This window comes from Myotis myotis, unplaced genomic scaffold, assembly GCF_014108235.1.
Source record: "Myotis myotis isolate mMyoMyo1 unplaced genomic scaffold, mMyoMyo1.p scaffold_m19_p_9, whole genome shotgun sequence".
Lineage (NCBI taxonomy): Eukaryota > Metazoa > Chordata > Mammalia > Chiroptera > Vespertilionidae > Myotis > Myotis myotis.
In genome coordinates, this window is record NW_023416401.1 from 29,600,889 (window position 1) to 29,623,565 (window position 22,677).

The 22,677-nt window shown below is 50.5% G+C and overlaps 1 protein-coding gene across 2 annotated transcripts in view; it reads left to right on the forward strand.

The window, feature by feature from the left end:
* Positions 1–17,426, forward strand: part of UROC1 (urocanate hydratase 1) — a 34,308-nt gene extending 16,882 nt beyond the window's left edge. For both annotated transcript variants that reach the window (XM_036323123.1, XM_036323124.1), the window contains exons 14-20: positions 646–767; positions 2,817–2,887; positions 3,497–3,595; positions 5,442–5,541; positions 8,685–8,766; positions 15,407–15,506; positions 16,726–17,426. In XM_036323123.1, coding sequence (XP_036179016.1) covers positions 646–767; positions 2,817–2,887; positions 3,497–3,595; positions 5,442–5,541; positions 8,685–8,766; positions 15,407–15,506; positions 16,726–16,866 — 715 coding nt within the window. In that variant the 3' untranslated portion in view covers positions 16,867–17,426. The remainder of the gene's footprint in view (positions 1–645; positions 768–2,816; positions 2,888–3,496; positions 3,596–5,441; positions 5,542–8,684; positions 8,767–15,406; positions 15,507–16,725) is intronic.
* Positions 17,427–22,677: the final 5,251 nt, after the last annotated feature.

Below are 22,677 nucleotides of genomic sequence, written 5' to 3' on the forward strand. Positions count from 1 at the left end.
TCTAAGGAATTCCTGCCTGTCTGGGTCCTAGCTCCCTGCTCTTGCAGCTGGAGGTGGTGCAGCTGTGAGGGGGAGATAGAGCTAGAGGGAGGGAGAGCACTGAGGGGGTGTAGGGGGGCTGAGGGGCAGGGAGGGGGTGCAGGAGGAAGAAGTAGTGGGGAGGGGAAGGAAGGGGTGACTCAGGGAGGGGGTGAAAGGAGAGGGAGGGGGTACTGGGGGAATTCAGGTAGAGGAGGAAAGAGGGGGCTGAAGGGGAGGAAGGTGGAGGAGGAGGGAGAGGAACTGAGGGGGAGGGAGAAGGAATGAGGGGAGGGGCTAAAGGGAAAGAGGAGAGGGAGGGGGACTGAGGGGAAAGGGGACTGAAAGGCTGGAGGGGGCTGGAGGAGGCAGGGCCTCTGAAACCTCCTGTCCAACTAGCGACTTAGGGGCTTCCAGCAATAATTCTGGACGTTGGAGCCCCTCCCCCACTTTACTACACATGCCCACGCACAATGCCCCCCAACACACACCCCAACTCACACATGGCCTTCACTCCCTCTCAGTCCTGGAACACATGCCAGCCCCCCTCCTTGGACCACGGCGATCCTGGCCCAGCCAGTGGGTGCGGCCAGTTTGGGAAGGCCTTCGGGCGTTGTGTCCTTGCAGGGATATATTCTCCCAGGGCTTCGGGCCTTTCCGCTGGGTGTGCACATCCGGGGACCCTCAGGACCTGGCGGTCACCGATCAGCTGGCCACATCTGTGCTGGAGAAGGTCATTGCTGGCGGAGGTAAGGCTGTTAGGTCGGAGATGCCGGAGGGTCCGCCTGGCAGTGCCGGGCAGCCACCCCCAGCCCCCTCTCCTCATTCCCTTCCAGGCCCTTGTGGGCAGGGGGCACAAGGCTTCCAGTCCATGCCTGTCAGCAGTGCTTCTGCTTCCTTGTAGCTGCCGGTGCCCCTCTGAGCCTTTGGCCTTCCACATCCACAGGCCCCTGCTCATGTCATGGCAGGGCCCCCGGTGGATCTGTGGTTTTTCTGATCCTGAGCCTTGGTTCTCCATTTTCACATGGATGGGGAGGTTGTTTAACCACAGTCCCTTCTTGTGTAGCTGATTTGACCTGCCGTTCGTCACCTGGAGAAGAGAAGGCAGTTATGTTGTCAAACATACTCAGCTGTCAGAGCTCCTGCCCTCATTTCTCTGCAGCTTTTCTAAGGTCCAGGGGTGGCCTTCTCTCCAGTGGTTTCCTTTGGGGTTCAGTTCAGCCTTTGTTGCTGGTTTTAAATCTCCAGGGACCATTTTCACCCTGCTGTCCACATCTGAGTTCAGGGGGGTGGAGGGGATCTGGGATACAAGGATCCAGGGCTGGAGAACCAGGGTGAGGGTGGGTGGGGCCACCTATGTGGGAGGAGATAGGAAGGGGGAGGCCTACTGAGGTAGGAAGAGGAAGTGGGGGGGCCTTCTCTTGGGAATCATGTCAGAGCCTCCTCATAGGTGGGTGTTCAACAACTAGCCCTTCAGGAGGAAGCTGTGCTGTTGCATCTGTTGATGGCCAAGGTCTAGATCAGTGATGGCGAACCTTTTGAGCTCGGCGTGTCAGCATTTAAAAAACCCTAACTTAACTCTGGTGCCGTGTCACATATAGAATTTTTTTGATATTTGCAACCATAGTAAAACAAAGATTTATATTTTTGATATTTATTTTATATATTTAAATGCCATTTAACAAAGAAAAATCAACCAAAAAAATGAGTTCGCGTGTCACCTCTGACACGCGTGTCATAGGTTTGCCATCACTGGTCTAGATACTCCCAGGTGGCTTATTTCAAGTGGGGCTTCACTTGGAACAGTAGCAGTATTTCCACCAGGCAGGTAACCTTGAGAACATAGATCCTCCTAAAAGGTAGTAAATTAAGAAATGGTGACTTATGAACATTATCTTAATTTCTAACCAAATAGATTTTTTATTGATTTCAGAGAGGAAGGGAGGGGGAGAGAAACATCAATGATGAGAAAGAATCATTGATCGGCTGCCCCCTGCACACCCCTGACTGGGGATCAAGCCTGCAACCCGGGCATGTGTCGTGACCTCCTGGTTCATAGGCTGAAGCTCAGCCACTGAGCCATGCAGGCTGGGCCATTATCTTAATTTTTAATACATTTTTTAAAAGTGTAAGTTTATTTCATTGAAATTTAACGATGTCTGTGTTTCCACTGGCTCACAGAATTCCTGCAGATTTAGCAGTCTGCTTTGAGGAGCTGGGAGGAGCAGCTCCCAGGCTCCCTGGCTGCTGCCCGCCTCTGCACGCCCTTCATACTTAGCCGCTGGCCTGTCTTACTTGGATAAGCAAGCTTCCTCTCACCTCAGGGCCTTTGCACTTGCTGTTCCCTCTGCCTAGAATGCTGCTTCCTCAGATCTCTATGTCGCTGGTTCCTCCTTAGCATTTAGGATATAGCTCAACTATCTCCTCCTGACTCACCCACCTAGTGACGACCTCATCACACTCTTATTTCCTCACAGTCCGCAGCAGTCTTGGTTCCCAGTGCCTGGCCTGGCACTCAATAGATGTTTGTTGAAGGAATGAATATATCGGACAGTGGGCTGCACACTTCTGTGCATTAATTCACAGGACTATTTACTGCTGGTTCTGAGAATCAGATGGCCTTGTGTGGTGCTGCGGGGGTAGGGGTGGGGGTGGGGGTGGATGGAGAGTCCCCCTGACCCTGTGTCGGGGCTCCCATGCTGGGTGAAGAATAAGTGCCGGTGCTGAGCAGCCTGCGACGACAGGGAGGGCCCGGGGCTCCCGGTGCCTGTGACACGCCTCCCCTCCTCTCCCTGCAGTGAACCCAGCTGTGAAGCTGCAATATATGGACAACATTCGCTGGATTCGGGAGGCTGCCAAGCACCGGCTGGTGAGGGCTTGGCCTGGTGGGGGGCGGGGGTGGGCCATGGGACTGCCCACCTGGCCAGTAGATGAGCGAGCTGAAGGGGTGCCAACATACCCGGGAGACTGCTTAGGTAGCAGACCCACTAGAGCCAGCAGCTACCTCACCCAGGGGGCTGCTGGACAGAGAAGCCAGGGACCTTTCCAAAGGTGGCCTGGGACAGTGACCAGGCCGGTCAAGTAGCTCTTCACCCAGTCACTCAAATAGTTCTCTTGAGAGGTGGCCGCTGGGTCCCGAGAGGCAGGCCCCCTGGTTTCTCAGCTGTGTGAATGGGCGAGTGGCTCAGCCTCCCTGGGCCTCCTGTCTGGTCTGTACAGAGGAGCACCCCTGGCTGTGGTGGGGTGCTTGGGGCGGGCTCTCGGTGGCAACTCATGGGGCCCTGATAGGTGAGGCACTGCTAGGGCCAGGGTTGCCTGGGCCTCATTTCCGTGTCTGTGATTATGCTCCGGGGAGTGTGAAAACAAATGTTACGCCGGTGGGGACTGCTCCATAATGATGGATCAGAAAGGTATCTCTGAGGAGCTGACTTGTGAGTTCAGGTCACTGAGGCGCCTCCTTTCACCTTTCTCTCTGCAGGTGGTGGGCTCCCAGGCAAGGATCCTGTACTCAGACCAAAAAGGCCGTGTGGCCATAGCTGTGGCCTTTAACCAAGCCATCGCCCATGGGAAGATCAAGGTGACATTTCCTGTGCTGCTGGGGTCGGGGGAGGGTCTCCCCTTGGCTCTTTCCTGTCAGTGCCAGCACTGCCCCCTGCTCTGTGTATGTGTCAGTTGAGGGTCAGATAGCTGAGGGCAGGGAGTGATGATCTGTCCTCACACCCAGGCTCTGACCTTGGTCCCTGTGTGACTGTGGGCAAGTCGAGTGCCCTCTCTGAGCCTCAGTTTCCCTCCTGTTAAAGGAGAATCATATTAGCCTCCAAGCATGGGAGTAAGGATGAAATGAGTTGGCTTCCACATGAGTATTAGATATATCTTTGTCAACTTCTCTTTTTCAAACCATGACAAACTTTCTATTTTCCTCTGAATCAGCCGGGCTCACCTTGGAGGAAATGGAGCCCTGGGCACACTGTTCAGAGGGACCTCTGGCCCCTCTATTTGTAGGCTCACGTGACAGACCTGTTTAGAAGCACCAGGAATATTAATGAGCAGACATGAAGAGGAGGTTGAAATGGATGAAAGTGAAGGCTGTCCCTGTGGGCGGTTCTGGGGGGCACTGGCAGCAGGGCAGCAGCCTTGGCCTTTCTCAGGAGCACCCCCAGAACACACTACTATTGCGTGCTTCCTGGAAGCCCAGGGTGCTCACGAGGAAGGCTGGCACAGCTCACCAAACTTCCCGCAGGGCACACTCACACCCAGCTGGGGTCAGAGGTCAGCACTGAGAGCTGGGTTTTTCCTCCCTCCCTCCCTCCCTCCCTTCCTTCCCTCCTTCCCTCCTTCCTTCCTTCCTTCCGAGAGCTGGATGTTTCCCTCCCTCCCTCCCTCCCTCCCTCCCTCCCTCCCTCCCTCCCTCCCTCCCTCCCTCCCTTCCTTCCATCTGACAATTGATTGACAGCTTCCTCTGTGCCAGGTTTATTCTGAGCACTGGTGTGTGTGTGTGTGTGTGTGTGTGTGTGTGTGTGTGTGTGTGTGTATGTGTGAGATGTGGCAAAGAACAAGATAAACAGGGTCCCCACCTTGATCTACTTACTAGTGAAGAGAAACTAACAATATGCAACTAAAGGTATAAATTCAGGGAGAATTTTAGATGGTGACGAACAGTATGAAGAAAATGAGTTGAGGTGACAAGGTGGGGGTTATGGGGTGGGGATGAGCGGTGTCTTTAGATGTGGTGGTCAAGACAGGCCTTTCTGAGTTGCTGGCATAGAACTGAGGCCTGAGTATCAAGAAGATGCCAGAATACCTGGGGGCAGGTGATTCCAGGACAAAGGTGGAGAGATGGAAGGACACTGGGCCTGCTCAAGGGAAGGAGAGGAGGGCCTCTTGATTCAGAGCAGTGGGAAGTTACCCTCTTGGCAGGCTACCTCCTCCTACATGGGGAGCCTGTGAACTTCTGTGTCCCCTGGGGAGGGCTGGGAAAGCCGACCTCTAGTGGTGCCACATGCTCAGGGGCCAGGCTGCCTGAAGAGAGAGCCCAGACTCTAGTATACTGTATGTGGGTTTAAATCCCAGCCTGCCCACTTACCAGCTCTGTGATGTTGGGAAAGTTTCTTATCCTCTCTGGGCCTCAGTTTTCCTTTCTACAAAATGGGCATGATAACAGTTGTGCCTACCTGGATAGGGTTATTGAGAAAACTCGGTGACATATTAAGTGGGGGCTTCTAAGAACATAATAAGTGTCGAAATAAGCAGAATCTATTAGTAGCTACCCAAGGACATAAACATCTGTGGTTCCTCTTGCTAACGGTCCGTTTTCCAGGGGGCGGTATCTGAAGGGCTTCTGGTATGGCCTGATCCAACTTTGCCCTCCACTGGGCAGCTGTGGTGGACACTGTTGGCTGACATTGCATATCTGCACACTGCAGGCCCCGGTGGTCCTGAGCCGAGACCACCATGATGTGAGTGGCACAGACAGTCCCTTTAGGGAGACCTCCAACATCTATGACGGCTCTGCCTTCTGTGCAGGTGAGAAAGATAAAACATCAAAAAGAATTTTTTTAATGTTGGATTTGATTTAAAAATTGATCGATTCATTTAGTTTGTCATAATGTTACAAAAAATGTGCTGGCATTTGAGAGGCGGGACATAGGGTGACCAACCTTGGACAGTGGGTGTTCTGGGACATGGGACCTCAGGTTCTTAAATTGGGCCAGTGCTAGGCAAATTGGGACCGTTGGATGCCCTAGGCTTGGGTGTGCTTCTGGCCCCATCACTAGCTGGGTGATCTTCAGCACGGTACTTAAAGTCTCAACCTTAATGTCCCCATCTGTAAAATGGAAATAACAGTAGTATCTACCTCAGAGAGCTGCTGTGAAAAATAAGCTGAATGACTACACATCCAGCATCACATCAGGGACCCAGAGCCAGTGTTCAGGGAAGGTGAGCTGCTGATGAGATCTGTTCCTTGGGTGGCTTGCTCATTCCCAGCCCCTGGGGGGGGTCCTTCTATTATGGATAGGATCCCAAGGGAAGGAGGTGGACTCTCAGGAACACTTCTTTTTACAAGGAATTGGTCCATTTCATCAAAGTTATCAAATTTATGGAGATAGAGTTGTATTCCTTTATTATCTTTTTAATGTCTATGGGGTCAGTTATGATATCCTTTCTGTCATTCCTGATATTGGTCATTTGTGTCTTTCTTTTTTATTGGTCAGTTTGGCTAGAAGTTTATCAATTTTATTGATATTCTCAAAGATGATTTTAGTTCATTTGATTTTCTTTCAGTTGCTTCTCTGCTTCCAAATGAATTGATTTCTGCTCTAATCTTTAGTATGTCCATCCTCCTCCTTGCTTTGGATTTAATTTGCTCTTCTTTCTGCAAGGGAGAAGCTAAGGTTACTGATTTGAGACCTTTTTCTTCTCTAGTATAAGTATTTAATGCTATAAATTTCTCTAAACACTGCTTTAGCTATATCCTACAGATTTTTATATGATGTATTTTTATTTTCACCTAGTTCAAAATATTTTTAAGTTTTTTTTTTGAGACTTCTTCTTTGATCCATGGGTTACTTAAAAGATTTTTAATTTTCAATTTTGGGGGGGATTTTTCAGATATCTTTTTGCTACTAACTTCTGGTTTAATTCCATTATGGTATGAGAACTTACTATGTATTATTTCTTTTTAATTTGTTAAGGATTTCATGGTCCAGAATGTGGTCTATGTTAGAGCACTTGAAAATGTGTATTTTGCTGTTATTTGGTGAATTTTTCTTAAAATGTCAAGCAGGTCACATTGGTTGATAATGCTGTTCAGTTCGCCTATCTTTACTGATTCTGCCTATTCTATAAATTACCGAGGGAGGAGTGGTGATATTTCCAAATCTACTTGTGAATTTGTTTACTTCTTCTTTCAGTTCATTTTTTTAAAAATTTAGATTGTGTTGATAGAGGTACTTTTCCCCCTTGAATCCTCACCTGAGGACATGCTTAGAGAGAGGAAGAGCTGCCCTCTGCATGCTCCCTGGTTAGGAATCGAACCTGTGGGTTGTGAACAATGAAAATACATCCTGCATATCAGATCTTTACATTATGATTCATAACAGTAGCAAAATTATAGTTATGAAGTAGCAACGAAAATAATTTGATGGTTGGGGTTCACCACAACATGAGGAACTGTATTAAAGGATTGCAGCATTAGGAAGGTTGAGAACCACTGCTAGTGTAAGGACAACGCCTAACCAACTGAGCCATTCCAGCCCGGCTTGCCTTGTATTACAGCTATGTTGTTAGGTGCACATTCGTTTAGGTTTATTATACCTTTTTTGAGAGTTGACCTCTTTATCGTTATATAATATCCCTTTTTATTTTTTATAATATTCCTGGTTCTGAAATTAATTCTCTGATATTAATATCCTATATAATAAAAGGGTAATATGCAAATTGACTCTAAAGGCGGAACTACCAGGAACAACTGGTCGCTAAAATGTGCACTTGACCACCAGGGGGCAGACGCTCAACACAGGAGCTTTCCCCGGTGGTCAGTGCGCTCTAGAGCTCCTCGGCAGCTCTAAGGATGTCTGACTCTGGCTTAGGCCCGCTCCCCTGGGAGCGGGCCTAAGCTGCAGGTGGACAACCCCCGAGGGCTGCCAGACTGTGAGAGGGTGCAAGCCGGGCTGAGGGGACCCGCGCCCCCAGTGCACGAATATCGTGCACCAGGCCTCTAGTAGTTTATATTTGTATCCTGTGGCCATTGTAATAAATCACCACAAACTTAGTGGCTTAAAACAACACAAACATATTTTCCCACAGTTCTGAAGTCAGAAGCCTGAAGTCAGTTTCAATAGGCCAAAGTCAAGGTGTTGGCCAGGCCATGACATCTTAGGAGGCTCTAGGGGAGAATGTTTCCTGGCCTTCTCCAGTGTCTAGAGCTGCATTTCTTGGATTTCTTAGCTCATGGCGCTTCCCAATCTTCACCTCCCAGCACCAAGAAAAAGCATGCTCAGGATTCTCCCTGGTCTTCTCTGTGAGCACCTGGTGGAGTTTTTGGAATAAGAGCCTGCCAAAGGGTTCAAGCCCCCGTATATCCATGTCCCATGGACCTCACAGTCCCAGGGCTCATGCTTGTCCTTTATCAGTTTAGATAGTTTGTAAGGTGACCAGGTTGGGTTCAGTTTTTCTGTGCAAATGCCTATCTCTCTCCAGATTTCAAATTAGTTGCCCTGGGACATCAGTTCCCTGGTGGAGTCGAGAAAAGTCATTCATTTGTGATCCCCCCCCCCGCCCTATTCTTTTGTTTGTTTTAAGGGTGGGAGTGATGTTCTTTGGCTTTCTACATCTCTAAACTAAAACCACTACCACCTCCCTGTTAATTCTGTTTTCTTTCTGCTTCTGGGCACTTTATCTGGCATTCAGTGCTAGTGAGCATAATTATAGGGACGGGTACCAGTGGGAATTTGTCCATTTCTCCTGCCTTGGCTTAGCTTTGCAAACATAAATTGTTACTGTTTCTAGGGTCATCTGTGCCTAGTTCCCCATCTGTCCTCCAGGCCTGAATGGTATTGGCTCAGCCAGTGGGGTCTGTAGATGCCCACTTGTATACTGGCCAGAGCCTGGCCTGGACCCGGCCAACCTCCTTCAGGGAATAACGGATGGTGGCTTTGTTTCCACAGACATGGCCGTGCAGAACTTCGTGGGCGATGCCTTTCGAGGAGCCACCTGGGTCGCTCTTCACAACGGTGGGGGCGTGGGCTGGTAAGAACGTTTTGGAGAACAGGTGGTAGGGGTGCAGGCTCCCTGGAAGGCACAGGGATTTCTTTGAGGGTCCTGGGCCCTGCCTCTCCCAAGCTCCTTCTGCTGAAGGCTTTACTGTGATGTTTTCCTCCCGTGAGCCGGATGTTGGAGGGACAGAACATTGGGGGTGAAGTGTGGGGGAGTGTCTGGCACAAACCACTCCTCCTTTGGGGTCTCACCTGCCACACGGCACAGGAAGGCTGTTAAGAACCATGACTGCCCCTTTGATGCCAGTTTTCACTTGGCGTTCACAGATATATTTCCTCAGGAATTCTCACAGTGCTGTCTTTTCAGTCCACCTCAGATTCCCAGGCGACAGGCAAGGAGGCAGGAGGCCTGGGCTCTCTGCTCTCCTGGGTCCCTGGCTCAGGACTCTTCCCTGGCCAGTACTGTTTCCAGTCTTCACTGGTAGGAAATGGGAGTTTCTGGGAGGATCTCAATCTGGCTGACAGTCACAGCTCCGTCATGAAGATGTTCACTACAATTCTACTACCAACATGTACAGGCTTTCTCACTCCACTCACCAGTCTTCTCCAACACCTACAATTCAACTCAATTCTGACACTGTCTACCTGGAGAAAGCCTCAGATCCCATAGGTTAGGGGCCCAGTCCCACAAGACTGTCCTCACCTCACTTCAAATCACAAGCCCAGGTTGTTGCCTACTTCTGACTGAACTGCTACCGATTGGAGGTTCCGACAACCTCCTCCTTGAGTTTATTAATTTGCTAGAGTGGCTCACAGAACTCAGGAAGCCCCTTTACTCACTAGATTACCGATTTATTACAAAGGAGATTTAAGGATACAAATCAACAGTCAGGTGAAAAGATATGTAGGATGAGGTCCCAACAAAGAAATTTCTGTCTTTATGGAGTTTGGGGCCCCACACAGTGGTGTGTGGCAGCATTCTGACCCCCCAACCAGAAGCTATCCGAACCCCATCCTTTTTGTTTTTCACGGAGGCTTCATTAAATAGGCATGATTGATGAAATCACTAACCATTGGTGATCAATTCAACCTTCAGCTCCTCCACTTTCCCTGGAGGTCTGGGGGTGGGACTGTAAGTTCCAACCCTCTATTCCTGATTGGTTCCCCTGGCAACCAACCCCTATCAGTAGGTGGGGTGGGGGTCGGGGCAGGGACAAGTCACCTCATTAACATAAAGACATCTTTATTGTTCTCAACACTTAGGTATTCCAAAGTTTTCAGTTCTGTGCCAGAAATGGGATAAAGACCATAGATACAGGGTGCCCCAAAAAATGTATACACACTTTGACAGCTGATAGCTCAGTTTTGAAAATGAAATGTATTTCAATAAATACTGTGTATGTATTTCAAAGTGTATGTATACATTTTTTGGGACACCCTATATATTTCTTATTCTAAGTCATAATATCACATCTGCTGTGAAGAATAATGAATAACTAACACTTATTGCACATGGGCCTCATGGCAAGCATTTTGTAGGCTCCTTGAATCCATTCTTTCGCCTAATCTTAGACGGAAAATACATTTTACAGATGAGGAAACGGAGGCACCAGAGGCTAAGCTGCACCTGCGCAGGGTCTGTCTCTGCGGGGTCACCTGGGGACGCTCCCAGACAAGAGCAGCAGGGGGTGCTGCGGCTCCAGAGAGGAGGACAGCTTCCGGGGCCTGGCCACCTCTGAACTGACCTCTGAGCCCGTTCTGGCCGGATCAAGCTTGGCCTTGCCCTCCAGAGCCAAGTCTTTCAGCACTTGTGCTTCCCAGGGCATTCCGATGGGCCGGCTTGGCTGAAATTTCCAGCTGCAGCTCAGTCAGGTGGCTCTAGTTAATGGAGAATGTAACCGGAATGCATGTCCTTTTTGATACAAAGTCTAGAGAAAACAGGGACGAGAAGAGTGCCTGGTAATGGATGCCTGGCCTGTTGTCGCTGGATTTAATGAGAGGGTTCTCTAGTCGAAGAGTGACTGAAGGGGAGTAACTTGTCCAAGGCCACAGAGTTGGTGGGAGAGCTGGAATCTGGACCCAGATCTGTTGCCTCCCAGATCCACCAATTCATCATTGCCAATGGGACAACAGAGGGCAAGAAGGGACAGAGCAAAGCAGCTGAGAGTCAACAACACGAGGGCCTCTGAGCAGGGGTCAGCAGGGCCAGAATTCAGGCAGGACACTGCTTGCTCTAACCCACTGCACTAGGGTTCTCAGGACAGCGAATGTAAATTCCCACGGTGCTCCCAACCCCTGGGCTGCCCCCAGCTCTACATTCTGGCTGTTCTTGAGGGCTCTTTTGGGAACACCTCCAAATCATGTTGGAATTCATTAGACTCACTCATACGTAAGTACATAATTTAATGCATCAGATACTCCTGCAAAGCTTGCTGCAAATATCAGCAGGAAAAAATCTGTCCCATGACCATTCCTATTCCAAGAGGAAATCACATCCAACTCTAGCTTTGTTTTGTGTTGTTGTTGTATGGAAATCCATGTTTCTAAGTTATAAACTTACCCAGCTATCACTGGATTTGCTTTTAGTTTTGTTTTTGCATTTTATGTTTCCTGATGAGCAATATCAGCTGTGTGTTGTTTTCTGCTTTCTCTGTTGCTTCTGTCTCCTCAGAGCCCCTCCTTCTGATTGTTCACTTAGTGTCTGCCCTTGTGGTGTCTGTCCAGCTGTCCTTGATATCTGTCTGTCTGTTTATTTTTTATTTTTAAGTATATTTTTATTGATTTCAGAGAGGAAGGGAGAAGGAGAAAGAGATAGAAATATCAATGATGAGAGCGAATCATTGTCTGCCTCCTGCATGTCCTTACTGGGGATTGAGCCCACCAATCGGACATATACCCTGACCAGGAATCGAACCATGACCTCCTGGTTCACAGGTCGATGCTCAACCACTGAGCCACGCTGGCTGGACTGTCTGCTTGTTTAGAGAGGGCTAGTTGGTTCTCCTGCCCTTGCAGGGAAGTCTCGGTCAGTTCTGGGAGCTGGGTGGTAAGGACAGGGCCTCACTATTGGGTGTTGAGACTTGTCCTGCACCTTTGTGTTTCATGTTCGCTCTCTCACCTTCTAATGTACCTCTGTCCTTACACCCAGAACCAGTCCCGGGGCCCATGTCTTTGAGGAATAAATTGATGTATTTGATCAACCATCTTTATCCAGATACTGACATTTTCCCCACTTAACGGGCAACTCAAACTTGAACGTGCACAGGATTCCCTGGGGAGCTTGTTAAAATGGAGATTCTGACTAGGCAGGTCTGGAGGGGCTGGGATTCAGTGTTTCTAACCAGCTCTGGTGATGCTGCTTCTGCTGCCCGCGGACTCTGAGTAGCCAGGGCATCAAGGGCTCCGGCCATCTGTGCACAGACACCTCCTTCGCCCTGCCTATCCCCAGTGCAGCAGGGAGCATCTTTGTATGTACAATTTTGTTGCTTAATTAACATCATGGATTCTGAAGTCAGTTTGATGGCACAAGTTAAGCTGTTGAGCTTTGTTTCTCATTGACAAAATGGTCATAATAATAGCAACGGCTTTGTAGCTACTGGTAAAGATTAAATGAGTTAATAATAGCTAAGGCTTATGCAGTGCATAACAGGCGTAAGGCCTTTTAAGAAATGTGTGCTATCCCTAGCCGGTTTGGCTCAGTGGATAGAGCGTGGGCCTGCGGACTGAAGGGTCCCAGAGTTCAATTCCAGTCAAGGGCACATGCCTGGGTTGCAGGCTTAATCCCCAGAAGGGGGCATGCAGGAGACAGCCTATCAGTGGTTCTCTCTCATCATTGATGTTTCTATCTCTTTCTCCCTTCCATTCCTCTCTGAAATCAATAAAAATATATTTAAAAAAAAGAAATGTGTGCAAGCCCATGTAATTGCTACAACAGACCCATCGAAGACATAAATACTACCCAGCAGAGATAAATAACTTTGAGTTGGGTTGCGCTGGGTTGGCCTAGCGCAAATGCTTGTGCCAACCCACCACCAATCTCTTGTAAAGGTGCCAGAACAGGGTCTGACACATGGCATGCCTCCTGTAAATGTTAACCTCTGTCACGAGATGCTAGTTGTAATCTCAGGTTCAAAAAAGGTGGGCATTTTAAACCTAAATGATAGCTGCCAACAAATTTCCTGATATAAAAATTCCTGATATAAAAATCAGGTTTGCATAACCTCCTCAACACTAAATGTGATCACTCACTGGATGTTAACATGGGGTTTACCAGCCTGGTAGGCAAGAAGTAACAAATTCTTATTTTGAATTGGATTACTCCGAGGTTTTTGCTTTCGAGTTGTGTGCTTTTTCTTATTGATTTGCAGGCATTCTTCATCTATTCTAGATACAAGATGGATGTGTTGGGTTTGTGTCAATAGTCTTTGAACTTTGTTTAAAGCATCTGTGCTAGTTGGGTTCTCCAGGAGGCAGGGGCTGAGTTCGGGTTGGGAGTGTACAAAAGGGTTATTGCGGAAGCCCACCTGGGAAAGGACGAGTTGGGGAAGGTGAATATGAGGCAGAGTGATTGGTCAGGGAGCCCTCAGTTCCCATGCAGGCCTGACAGTCTTGCTGCTAGCAGGGAGCTCTAGAGCCCAGGTAGCTGTTATAGGAGCCGCTTCGGGCAGAAACGGGCAGGCCCTATGCCATGGTATTGCTCAGTCTCTGCCCCAAGCAGGACCTAAGGAGTTATTGTTGGGGTTTAAGAATAAACCACCCTCCCCACAGCTGGGCTTTTTGGCATGGGAACCTGGGCAGATCCCCCCTCCTCACAGAGGCTTTTCTATTCTGGCTCTGTTTTTTTAAATGTTGCTTTAAAACACCTATCCCTCTCCTGACTTAAAAACAAAACATTGTCCTAAATTTTATTTATTCGTCTTACAATTTTAAACATTTTGTTTTCCTTTATGTGTGATGTTAGGTTCTACTTTTATGTTTTTCTCAAAGGGCTAGTTGTCCCCAAATGCTGCACTGAGAGCAATGCTGCCTTTAGCACCCCGTTTTCCTGGGCTCAGCGTGCTCAGGGCTCCTCCTTGGGCGAGGTTTGCGGAGGACACCTAGAGCTGAGCAACTTTGGTCTCTGACCATCTGGGCTTATGGATCCAAAAATGAAAGACGTAGTTCTAATCTCAAAAAGACCTCTTGGGCTGAAGGGCACACGTGAGTCCTCACTTAGTGACTTTTGCTGCCATCTGCCTTCTTCTCTGATAACCAGCATCAGCCAGCCCATACCTGGCCAGCCCCATGCCTGTGAACAGGCTCCCAGCTGCAAGACATGCACGGGGTCGGCATCAACACCAGGCTGAGGGCCAGGCAGGGGCAGCTTTTGTGCCCAGAGTGGGAGCGCTGGTGGCTCCTGGGGCAGAGGGCTCCTCCCCTTCTTGGTGGGAACTGATTGAAATTATCAGTAGGGTCCCAGCTGGGCAGAGAAGCAGATAAGGCCTGACAGTCCTGAAGGATCTGAGACTAGAGTAACTAGAGGCACCTTCCGGGCGTGGGAAGGAGAAAGAGCAAACTCATTGGCACTGGGTCCTGAAAGGCCATATGTTGTGGTCCCAGGTGTCCGTGTTTGGCAGAAGAGCCCTGGAAGGTACTGACATGATCCAGGGCATTTCCAGTGAGTAACTGGAGGGGACACGTGAAGTATAGGGATTCGAGCTGAGTGGGAACTTCGGCTGGGCCCAGCAGCCATTGATAATGACATCGAGGATGAGGATAGAAGTCCAGGGGTGCCAGGAAGGAGAGGGTCCTCATGGCTGATGGAGAAAAACCACAGGGCAAATATGCGGACAGTAGAATAGCACTAACATACTCAAGTAAACTCCAATGACATCTATTAAGAAACAAATGAACATACGAACATATCACACCTGTGAGAGGTGGTCAGAACAGAATTCAGAGAAATGTGTTAATTAGGAAACAAGAAATGCTAAAAATAAAGGAACTCAGCTTTCAAATCAAGTAATCAGGACCCCAAAATACACCTAAGCAGTGGTTCTCAACCTTCTGGCCCTTTAAATACAGTTCCTCATGTTGTGACCCAACCATAAAATTATTTTCGTTGCTACTTCATAACTGTAATGTTGCTACTGTTATGAATCGTCATGTAAATATCGGATATGCAGGATGGTCTTAGGCGACCCCTGTGAAAGGGTCGTTCGACCACCAAAGGGGTCGCGACCCACAGGCTGAGAACCGCTGACCTAAAGGAAGTAGAAAGAGATAAGAAAGACAAGGAGATAAAGAGAAAATCGGGAAGAATGACAATTGAGTTGAGCGATACAAGAGACCCCCGAGGAAGCACCCCTGCACAGGAAGCACTCTGAGAAGCACAGGAGAAGGGCGTCATGTCTCACTCGGGAGGCCAGGCTTCAAGCACGATGTGGCACACGAGTGGTCCTGGAGGTGGGCTCCGGGTCCCTGGGGGAAAGCACAGAGGCATGAGTGGACAGCACAGCACTGTGAGGCTCTTGCATCTTAGACTGCCAAGAGGGCACAGGCTTTGGCCCCAGGGGCTGACCACAACACATCCTCAAACAGGACTTTCAGAACATCCCAAACTCCCATGCATTTCTGCCTGCTCTGTGAGGGTCAGGACCCAGAGGTGACCTGGAAACTCTTTTGTCTCTTGCCAGGGGTGAGGTGATGAATGGTGGGTTTGGCCTTGTGCTAGATGGGACCCAGGAGGCTGAGCAGAGGGCCAAGATGATGCTTGGTTGGGACGTCTCCAATGGAGTAAGTTACCCTTGGTCTCTCCCCTGCCTTCTCTCTCCATTGGTGCTTTCGCCCCTTCTAACTGCAAACCTGAGACTGAGTTCTGTCCCTTTTATCCCAGAAATGGCCATTCCTGGCCCTTCATGTCTCTCCTCATCACCTACCGCATCTCTTCTGGGTTGTTTCCAGAGGCTTCTTTGTATCTCCCGGCCTCTGGCCTTACCCTCCAGTCCAGCCTCTGTCCACATAGGGGGGCCCTGGCATCTGACCCTGCCTGCCCAGTGAGAGCACCCTCTCCCCCACTGCTCGTAGGAGAGGCCTCCTTTTAAAGCCTTATCTTTCCACCATCTCTGAGGCGGGTCAGAGAGTACAGGACCTTCACTAGAACAGTCTCTGGCTCTGCGGCTACCCGATCAGCTTTGCTGTGATCCAGGATGGGTGTGTGTGTGTGTGTGTGTGTGTGTGTGTGTGTGTGTGTGGTGGGGGCTCCTTCCTCTCTTGGACCACATCAAAGGCAGTCGGGAAGGGGGAACAAACGGGGAGTCAGGTGGTAAGGAAGGGTATGTGCAGTCATGAGTGAAATAGGGAGCACAAGAACCCAGAGAGTTTGACATTGGGTGGCCCGGGGCGCAAATGTGAGAGTGGGGGTGAAGGGGTGCTTGGAGGCCCAACTCCCTGGGAGCCCCCAGCAAAGGAGAGTCTTCATCCTGAAGGCAGTGAAGCAGTGAGAAGATGAGTGGGGGAGGTGTGGGAGGACCAGTGGGTGGGGCTTGGCAAGAGTGGCTGCAGAGAGGTGAGGGGGGGGGGGGGGAGGTGCCATGACAGTCATCCAGGGAGCCCTGATGATGGAGATGGGAGAAGGAAGGGGATGGAAAGAGATTTTAAGGCTTATCCAAGGTTGGTGTCCATCTATGAGGCCAGAGGGGAGGGGTGCTGAGGATGACTCCTGGGTTCCTGGCCTGTGCCCCTACATGGAGTGGCGGGGGTGGGGGGGTGGTTGTGGTGGGGAGGCTGGGCAGAAGGCTAGCTGGTTTCAGATCAGAGAGGCAGGTAAGTAGTAATTGGGCCAAGAGAGGAGGAGGTCTGAGCCTTGGGTGGGGCCGGGACAGACTGACTCCACAGATAGTACAGAGCGTCTACCAGGGGGTTTGAGCCCAGCCCCAGGGTATCCAGAATGCCTTGTTGGGAGCCCGGTCATGTTGGCACCAGCGACAGCACAGCTCTCCACACCCGTTGACAGGTGGCCCGCCGCTGTTGGTCCGGGAACCAGAAGGCCTATGAGATCATCTGCGAGACGATGCGGGAGAACAAGGGCTTGGTGGTGACACTGCCACACCAGGTGGCAGACGAGCACATGCTCCAGCAGGCCTTGCGGCCATGAGCACCGAGAGCCTGCCATGGTCCCCTCATCCCCCTTGGCCCCTGTCCTCATCCTCACAGCCACACCACATCTTTCGCTGCACACCTCCCTCTCCTGGGTCAGCAGGTCCACACCCATGCCCTCATGGGGCCTCACAGCACCCTAGAGAGTGGGCTGTTGCTATCCCCATTCCACAGATGAGCCAGCTGAGGCCCACAGTGGTGGGGCCATTTCTCCAAGACCATGTCGCTCCCCTGAGAACCTGGGAGGGCAGTGAAAGTCTTGTTTGGGGCTATAGAAGCTTTGGAGGTAGGCGTGTCGTGAATACTGGCTGTGCTGGGCATCAACTAAGTCCCTTCTCAGCCTCCTGTCATTCCTTTTCCTATCAAAGGGCGGGCTTTCCTATGGGCAGGTTTATTAATCAATCACCATCTCTTGCCCACCTTCCAGCCATCCATGCAGCTCTCTTTCCATCTGCTAGCCCAGTGGTCGGCAAACTCATTAGTCAACAGAGCCAAATATCAACAGTACAACGATTGAAATTTCTTTTGAGAGCCAAATTTTGTAAACTTAAACTATATTGGTAGGTACATTGTTATTAACTTAATTAGGGTACTCCTAAGGCTTAGGAAGAGTCACACTCAAGGGGCCAAAGAGCCGCATGTGGCTCGCGAGCCGCAGTTTGCCGACCACGGTGCCTGTTCATTTGTCTGTGCAGGTACTTTCTGTACCTCCACGCCCCAGCTTTGGGCACAAAGGAACATTCACCAGGCCCCGGGCTTGAAGGGGTCCAGGGAGGAAGGTAGGAAAATAAAGGATTGCCTGGAGAGCTGTGCACCGTGGTGTGGGCGGGGCGGATGCAGGGTGGTGGGATGGGGGCCGGCAGAGCTCTGCCCTAAAGATTAGTGATACTTTGTTGGGGAAAAAAGGAGAGAGCAGGGGTACTACCCATGGCTGATCACTTATGACAGAAGTCTGCTCAGGAGGCCTGTTTGGGACCAGATGCCCTGTAGGAGCAGTGTGGGATCTGAGGCTGGCTTCACCCGCCCCTGCCAGACCCCAGAGCCCAGCCTCAATGAAGATGACCTAGGCAGACGGGATCATGTGACCGTGCTTCTTCAGGCCTTCATTTTGAAGCAAGTGGAGAGATGAGCTCCCTGTTCCTCGTCTTTCATCCTTCCTGCCCCACAGACTGGTAATCGGGACTTGTTCCCTTTCCTGTAAACATCCAGGGCAGCGGTTCTCAACCTGTGGGTCACGACCCCTTTGGCGGTTGAATGACCCTTTCACAGGGGTCGCCTAAGACCATCCTGCATATCAGATATTTACATTACGATTCATAACAGTAGCCACATTACAGTGATGAAGTAGCAATGAAAATAATTTTATGGTTGGGTCACAACATGAGGAACTGCACTTAAAGGGCCAGAAGGTTGAGAACCACTGATCCAGGGCCATGCAGGTAATCAGGGAGACACGGCCCCAGAGCAGGCCCCCTCGGTGGCACCGCGCTTGCTGGCTCTCTGCACTAGGAGACCCCTGTGACCTTGCTATGCTAAGCAGAGCAGCTTTGACCACATACCTTATTCTCATTAGTTTCTGGCCTTAGCCCCCTGTAGGGCCCATTACAGACTTAAAAATGGCTCATCCTAAACCAAGAATTAAGAAAGAGATTGGGGTATGGGTTTCCAAACAGCCACAGAAAACTTTTCACCCCTCCCCTTCCATGTCTGCAGAGAGGGAGCCAGTCTGGCTGGATTCTGAGTTTTCAGTTTTACAGAATCCCAATATTGTCTGGGCAGCAATATACCCAGTAAAAATAGTTGATTTTCCAGTCTTTCTTGCAACTGGGAGTGAGTGACCTCTGGCCTCATTCTGGCCCATGAAATGAGGTAGAAGGATGCCGGGTAGGACTTCTGGGAAAGCTGTTTTTTCCTAATAGAAATGTAGAGATGCAGCTGGATTGCTTTTTGCCTTTGCCCCTTCCTCCTCAGGTGTGATGCTGACGTACAGCAACCATTCTGTGACCATGAGGTTCACAGAGGCATAGGCAGGGTGCACGTGGGAAGGCACAGGAGCCTGTGCTCTTGGCAGCACATGGTGCTGCTCTTCCAGCATGGGCCTGTCCCTCTCCAGACTCCTTGGTCCTCGGCTGTTAAAGTCATCCCAGCAGGGCTTTGGTTCCCACACAGCAAGCACAGCATCTAAACCAGCACAGCGTCTGTCAACAAGTCTCCTTGGCAAGCCCCCTGTCTCATACAGCTGCCTGAGCATCCCCTGTCCCTAGGGAAACATGGAGAAGATATGTTCGATTTTGAGACCAGGCCCTCCTCTTCCCACCTAGCACCTTATTAAGGACAGGCAGGGCTCGATGGCCGGCTTTGGGCCAAGTTCAAAGATGGCTTCTACCCACATGCAAAGGCCTCAGAACCCCTCTTGGCTCCATCCCAAGCCATGCCAGGGAGCAGGCTACTTCGCTGGGCACAAGCCCATCAGCCTGCAGCCAGCTGCCAGCAGGGAGAAGGGACTACTGACGTCCAGAATTCGGCCACCCTGGGACTCAGTGGGGGTTTAGGGCAACTGACCACAGCCTCAGTAACCATGGAGTGGGTAGAACAGCATGGATGTCCCATGTGTCCAGTTCAGTCTTATTTTTAAGAAAGTAGTGACAAGAAAAAAACTCTGAGTCCTAAATTAAATTATAGTTGGTATAGAGACAAGGGTAATTAACCAGCTAATAGCTGTGGGCCAACTAACAAAAGGCTGCTTGTATCGCTGAATGTTGCTGGAACTTTGAATCAACTTCCAGGTGGTTGTTTAAAAAGAAACAGCTGACCATCAGATGCCACGACATCCTGCTTATGCAGGAACTTTCTAGACTGTTGCCCACAATCAATCAAAAGCAGTAAATCTTTTTTCCTTATGGACTGTGCACCTCTCCTAGAACTGTCCCTGCTCCACCTTTTCCTGCCCACCCTCTTGTCTATAGCTAATGTAAACTTCTTTCAAAACAACTTCTGCGAAAGAGCTCGGGCAGCTACAGGATAGTAGATATGTTCGTCTTCCCCATCTAGCCCTGCTGCTGGTGGTTTAAACTGCATACCCAGGATGTGGTAGTCCTTTTTCTGGCTAGCATATGTCTCAATAAACCCTTTCTTTCACAAAAGCTTTCAGCAGTGAAGGTTTTTCTTTAATAGCAGAAATGTGCAGTCCACTTAGAAATGTTTCTATCATGCCTTGGCCGGTGCTCAGTGGTTGGAGCATTGGCCTGGGAACCAAAGGGTTTCGGGTTTGATTCCTAGTCAAGGGTAGGAACCTGGGCTGCAGGTTTGATCCAGGTGTGTGCCCTAGGCAACCAATAGATGTTTCTCTCTCACATAGATGTTTTTCTCTCTCCCCCTCCCTCCCTGCCTTCCACTCTCTCTAAAGGACTCCATTTTGTCAACAAAAATAGCCTCAGGTGTGGATTAACAAAAGCAAAACAAACAAACAAACAAAAACAAAATAGAAACAAGTTGGCTATAATGGGTGTAGGCTTTAGTTGCCTTGAAAATTCTCTCCCTGTGCAGTCTCTGCTTCCTGTGAACCTGGAGCTCCTGGGAACCAGATGCTTTACTTGCTGGCCCGCCATGGCCAGTTGAGGAGGTCTTGGCTGAGCGGTATGCTCTCTTGCCCTTGGCCTTCCAGAATAGATGCCTATGCTGGAGGCTGGGAACTGGACTTGCAGTTGCATTTTGTTTGGCCTGCCCTTTAAAATATATATATATTTTTACATTATCACCAATTTTTACAAATTAGGAGATTTCACTTAAAACTTTAGATTTTGCATTTACTTGAACAAATGAATAGATCAGGCAACACTGTACCCTCACTGCCTCAGTGACAGCAATCAGCTGGGGGCCTCATGGGGCTGGCCTGTTTTTTCCAATTTGCTACAGTCCCTACTATTTCCTACTGCACTCTAATAGCCAAGCCAAATGTGCTTGCCGTTCTTGGGCGTGAGCAGCTGATTTTGTACACACCTGCACGGTTTCTATTGGGACTTGAATCTATGTATTAGATTCTCCAGAGAAACAGAACCAATAGGGGGTATATCTATCTATCCTATCTAATAAAAGAGAAACATGGTAATTAGCGTACGACCGCTACCTTTCCCATTGGCTAATCAGGGCGATATGCAAATTAACTGCCAGCCAAGATGGCGGCCGGCAGCCAGGCAGCTTGAAACTAACATGAGGCTTGCTTGCTTCAGTGATGGAGGAAACCAACGTTCCCCGCCTGCCTTGCCGGCCTCTGAGCCTGCAGTTTGAAACATTGTAACAAATATAGAAGCTAAACAAAACCCCAGAAACCTGCTTTCAGCAAGCCCGGATCTCAGAGCTGGAGTTATACATTGTTTCGATTATAGAACCCAAACAAACCAGATACCTGCTTTTAGCAGCAGAGGCCTCAGAGCTGGAGCCAGAGCTAAAGCAGGCCCAGAATAAAAAAAAAAAGAAAAAAAGGAGCAGTTGGGAGCTTCAGCCCTCAGCCCCTCACCCAGACTGGCCAGGCACCCCAGTGGGGACTCCCACCTGAAGGGGGTGTGACCAGCTGCAAACAGCCATCATCCCCTCACCCAGGCTGGCCAGGCACCCCAGTGGGGACCCCCACCCTGATCCAGGACACCCTTCAGGGCAAACCAGCCGGCCCCCACCCATGCACCAGGCCTCTATCCTATATAGTAAAAGGGTAATATGCCTCCCAGCACTGGGATCAGCGTGACAGGGGGCAGCGCCCAAACCCCCTGATCGCCCTGCGGCTCTGTGTGTGACAGGGGGTGGGGCCACAACCTCCCTATCCGCCCTGCTCTGTTCGTGACAGGGGAAGGTGCCCCAACCCCCTGATCAGCCCTGCTCTGTGCCTGATACGGGGGAGCTCCCCAAACCCCTGATTGCCCTGCGGCTCTGTGTGTGACAGGGTGTGGCGCCCAACCCCGTCCCCCACCCCCACCCCACAGGCCCTGCTCTGTGTGTGATGGGGTAGAGCCATAACCTCCCCATTGGCCCTGCCCCGAGTGTGACAGTGGCGGCGCCCCAACTCCCCTATCGGCCCTACTCTCTGAGTGACAGGGGGGAGCTCCTCAACCCCCTGATGGGCCCTGCTCTGTGCGTGACAGGGGGGAGCTCCCCAACCCGCTGATGGGCCCTGCTCTGTGCGTGACAGGGTAAGGAGCCCCAACCCCCCTGATTGGCCCTGCTCTGTGCGTGACAGGGGGTGGCGCCGCAACCTCCCCATCGACCCTGCCTTGAGTGTGACAGGGGGCGGTGCCCCAACCCCCCAATCGGCCCTACCCTGAGCGTGACTGAGGGTGGCATCGCAACATCCCAATCCGCCCTGCTCTGTGCATGACAGGGGGTGGCGTCCCAACTCCCCAATCGGCCCTGCTCTGAGCCCGACCAGGGGCTGCACCTAGGGATTGGGCCTGCCCTCTGCCACCTGGGAGCAGGCCTAAGCCAGCAGGGCGTTATCTCCCAAGGGGTCCCAGACTGCGAGAGGGCACAGGCCGGGCTGAGGGACCCCCCCTCCCCCCGAGTGCACACATTTTTGTGCATCAGGCCTCTAGTGCATATATAATTATACAGGTATGTATAGATAGATATACGTAAATGATAAATATAACACGGCAGTCCCCTCAAGTTGGAAACCCAGGAAAGCCATTGATGTGATTCAGCCTGAGTCTGAAGGACTCGGAACCAGGGAAGCTGATTGTGTAAATCCTAGTTCCAGAGCAAGGAAGATGAGATGTCACAGCTTAATCAATGAGGCAAGGCAAAGGGGGCGAGCCGGGCC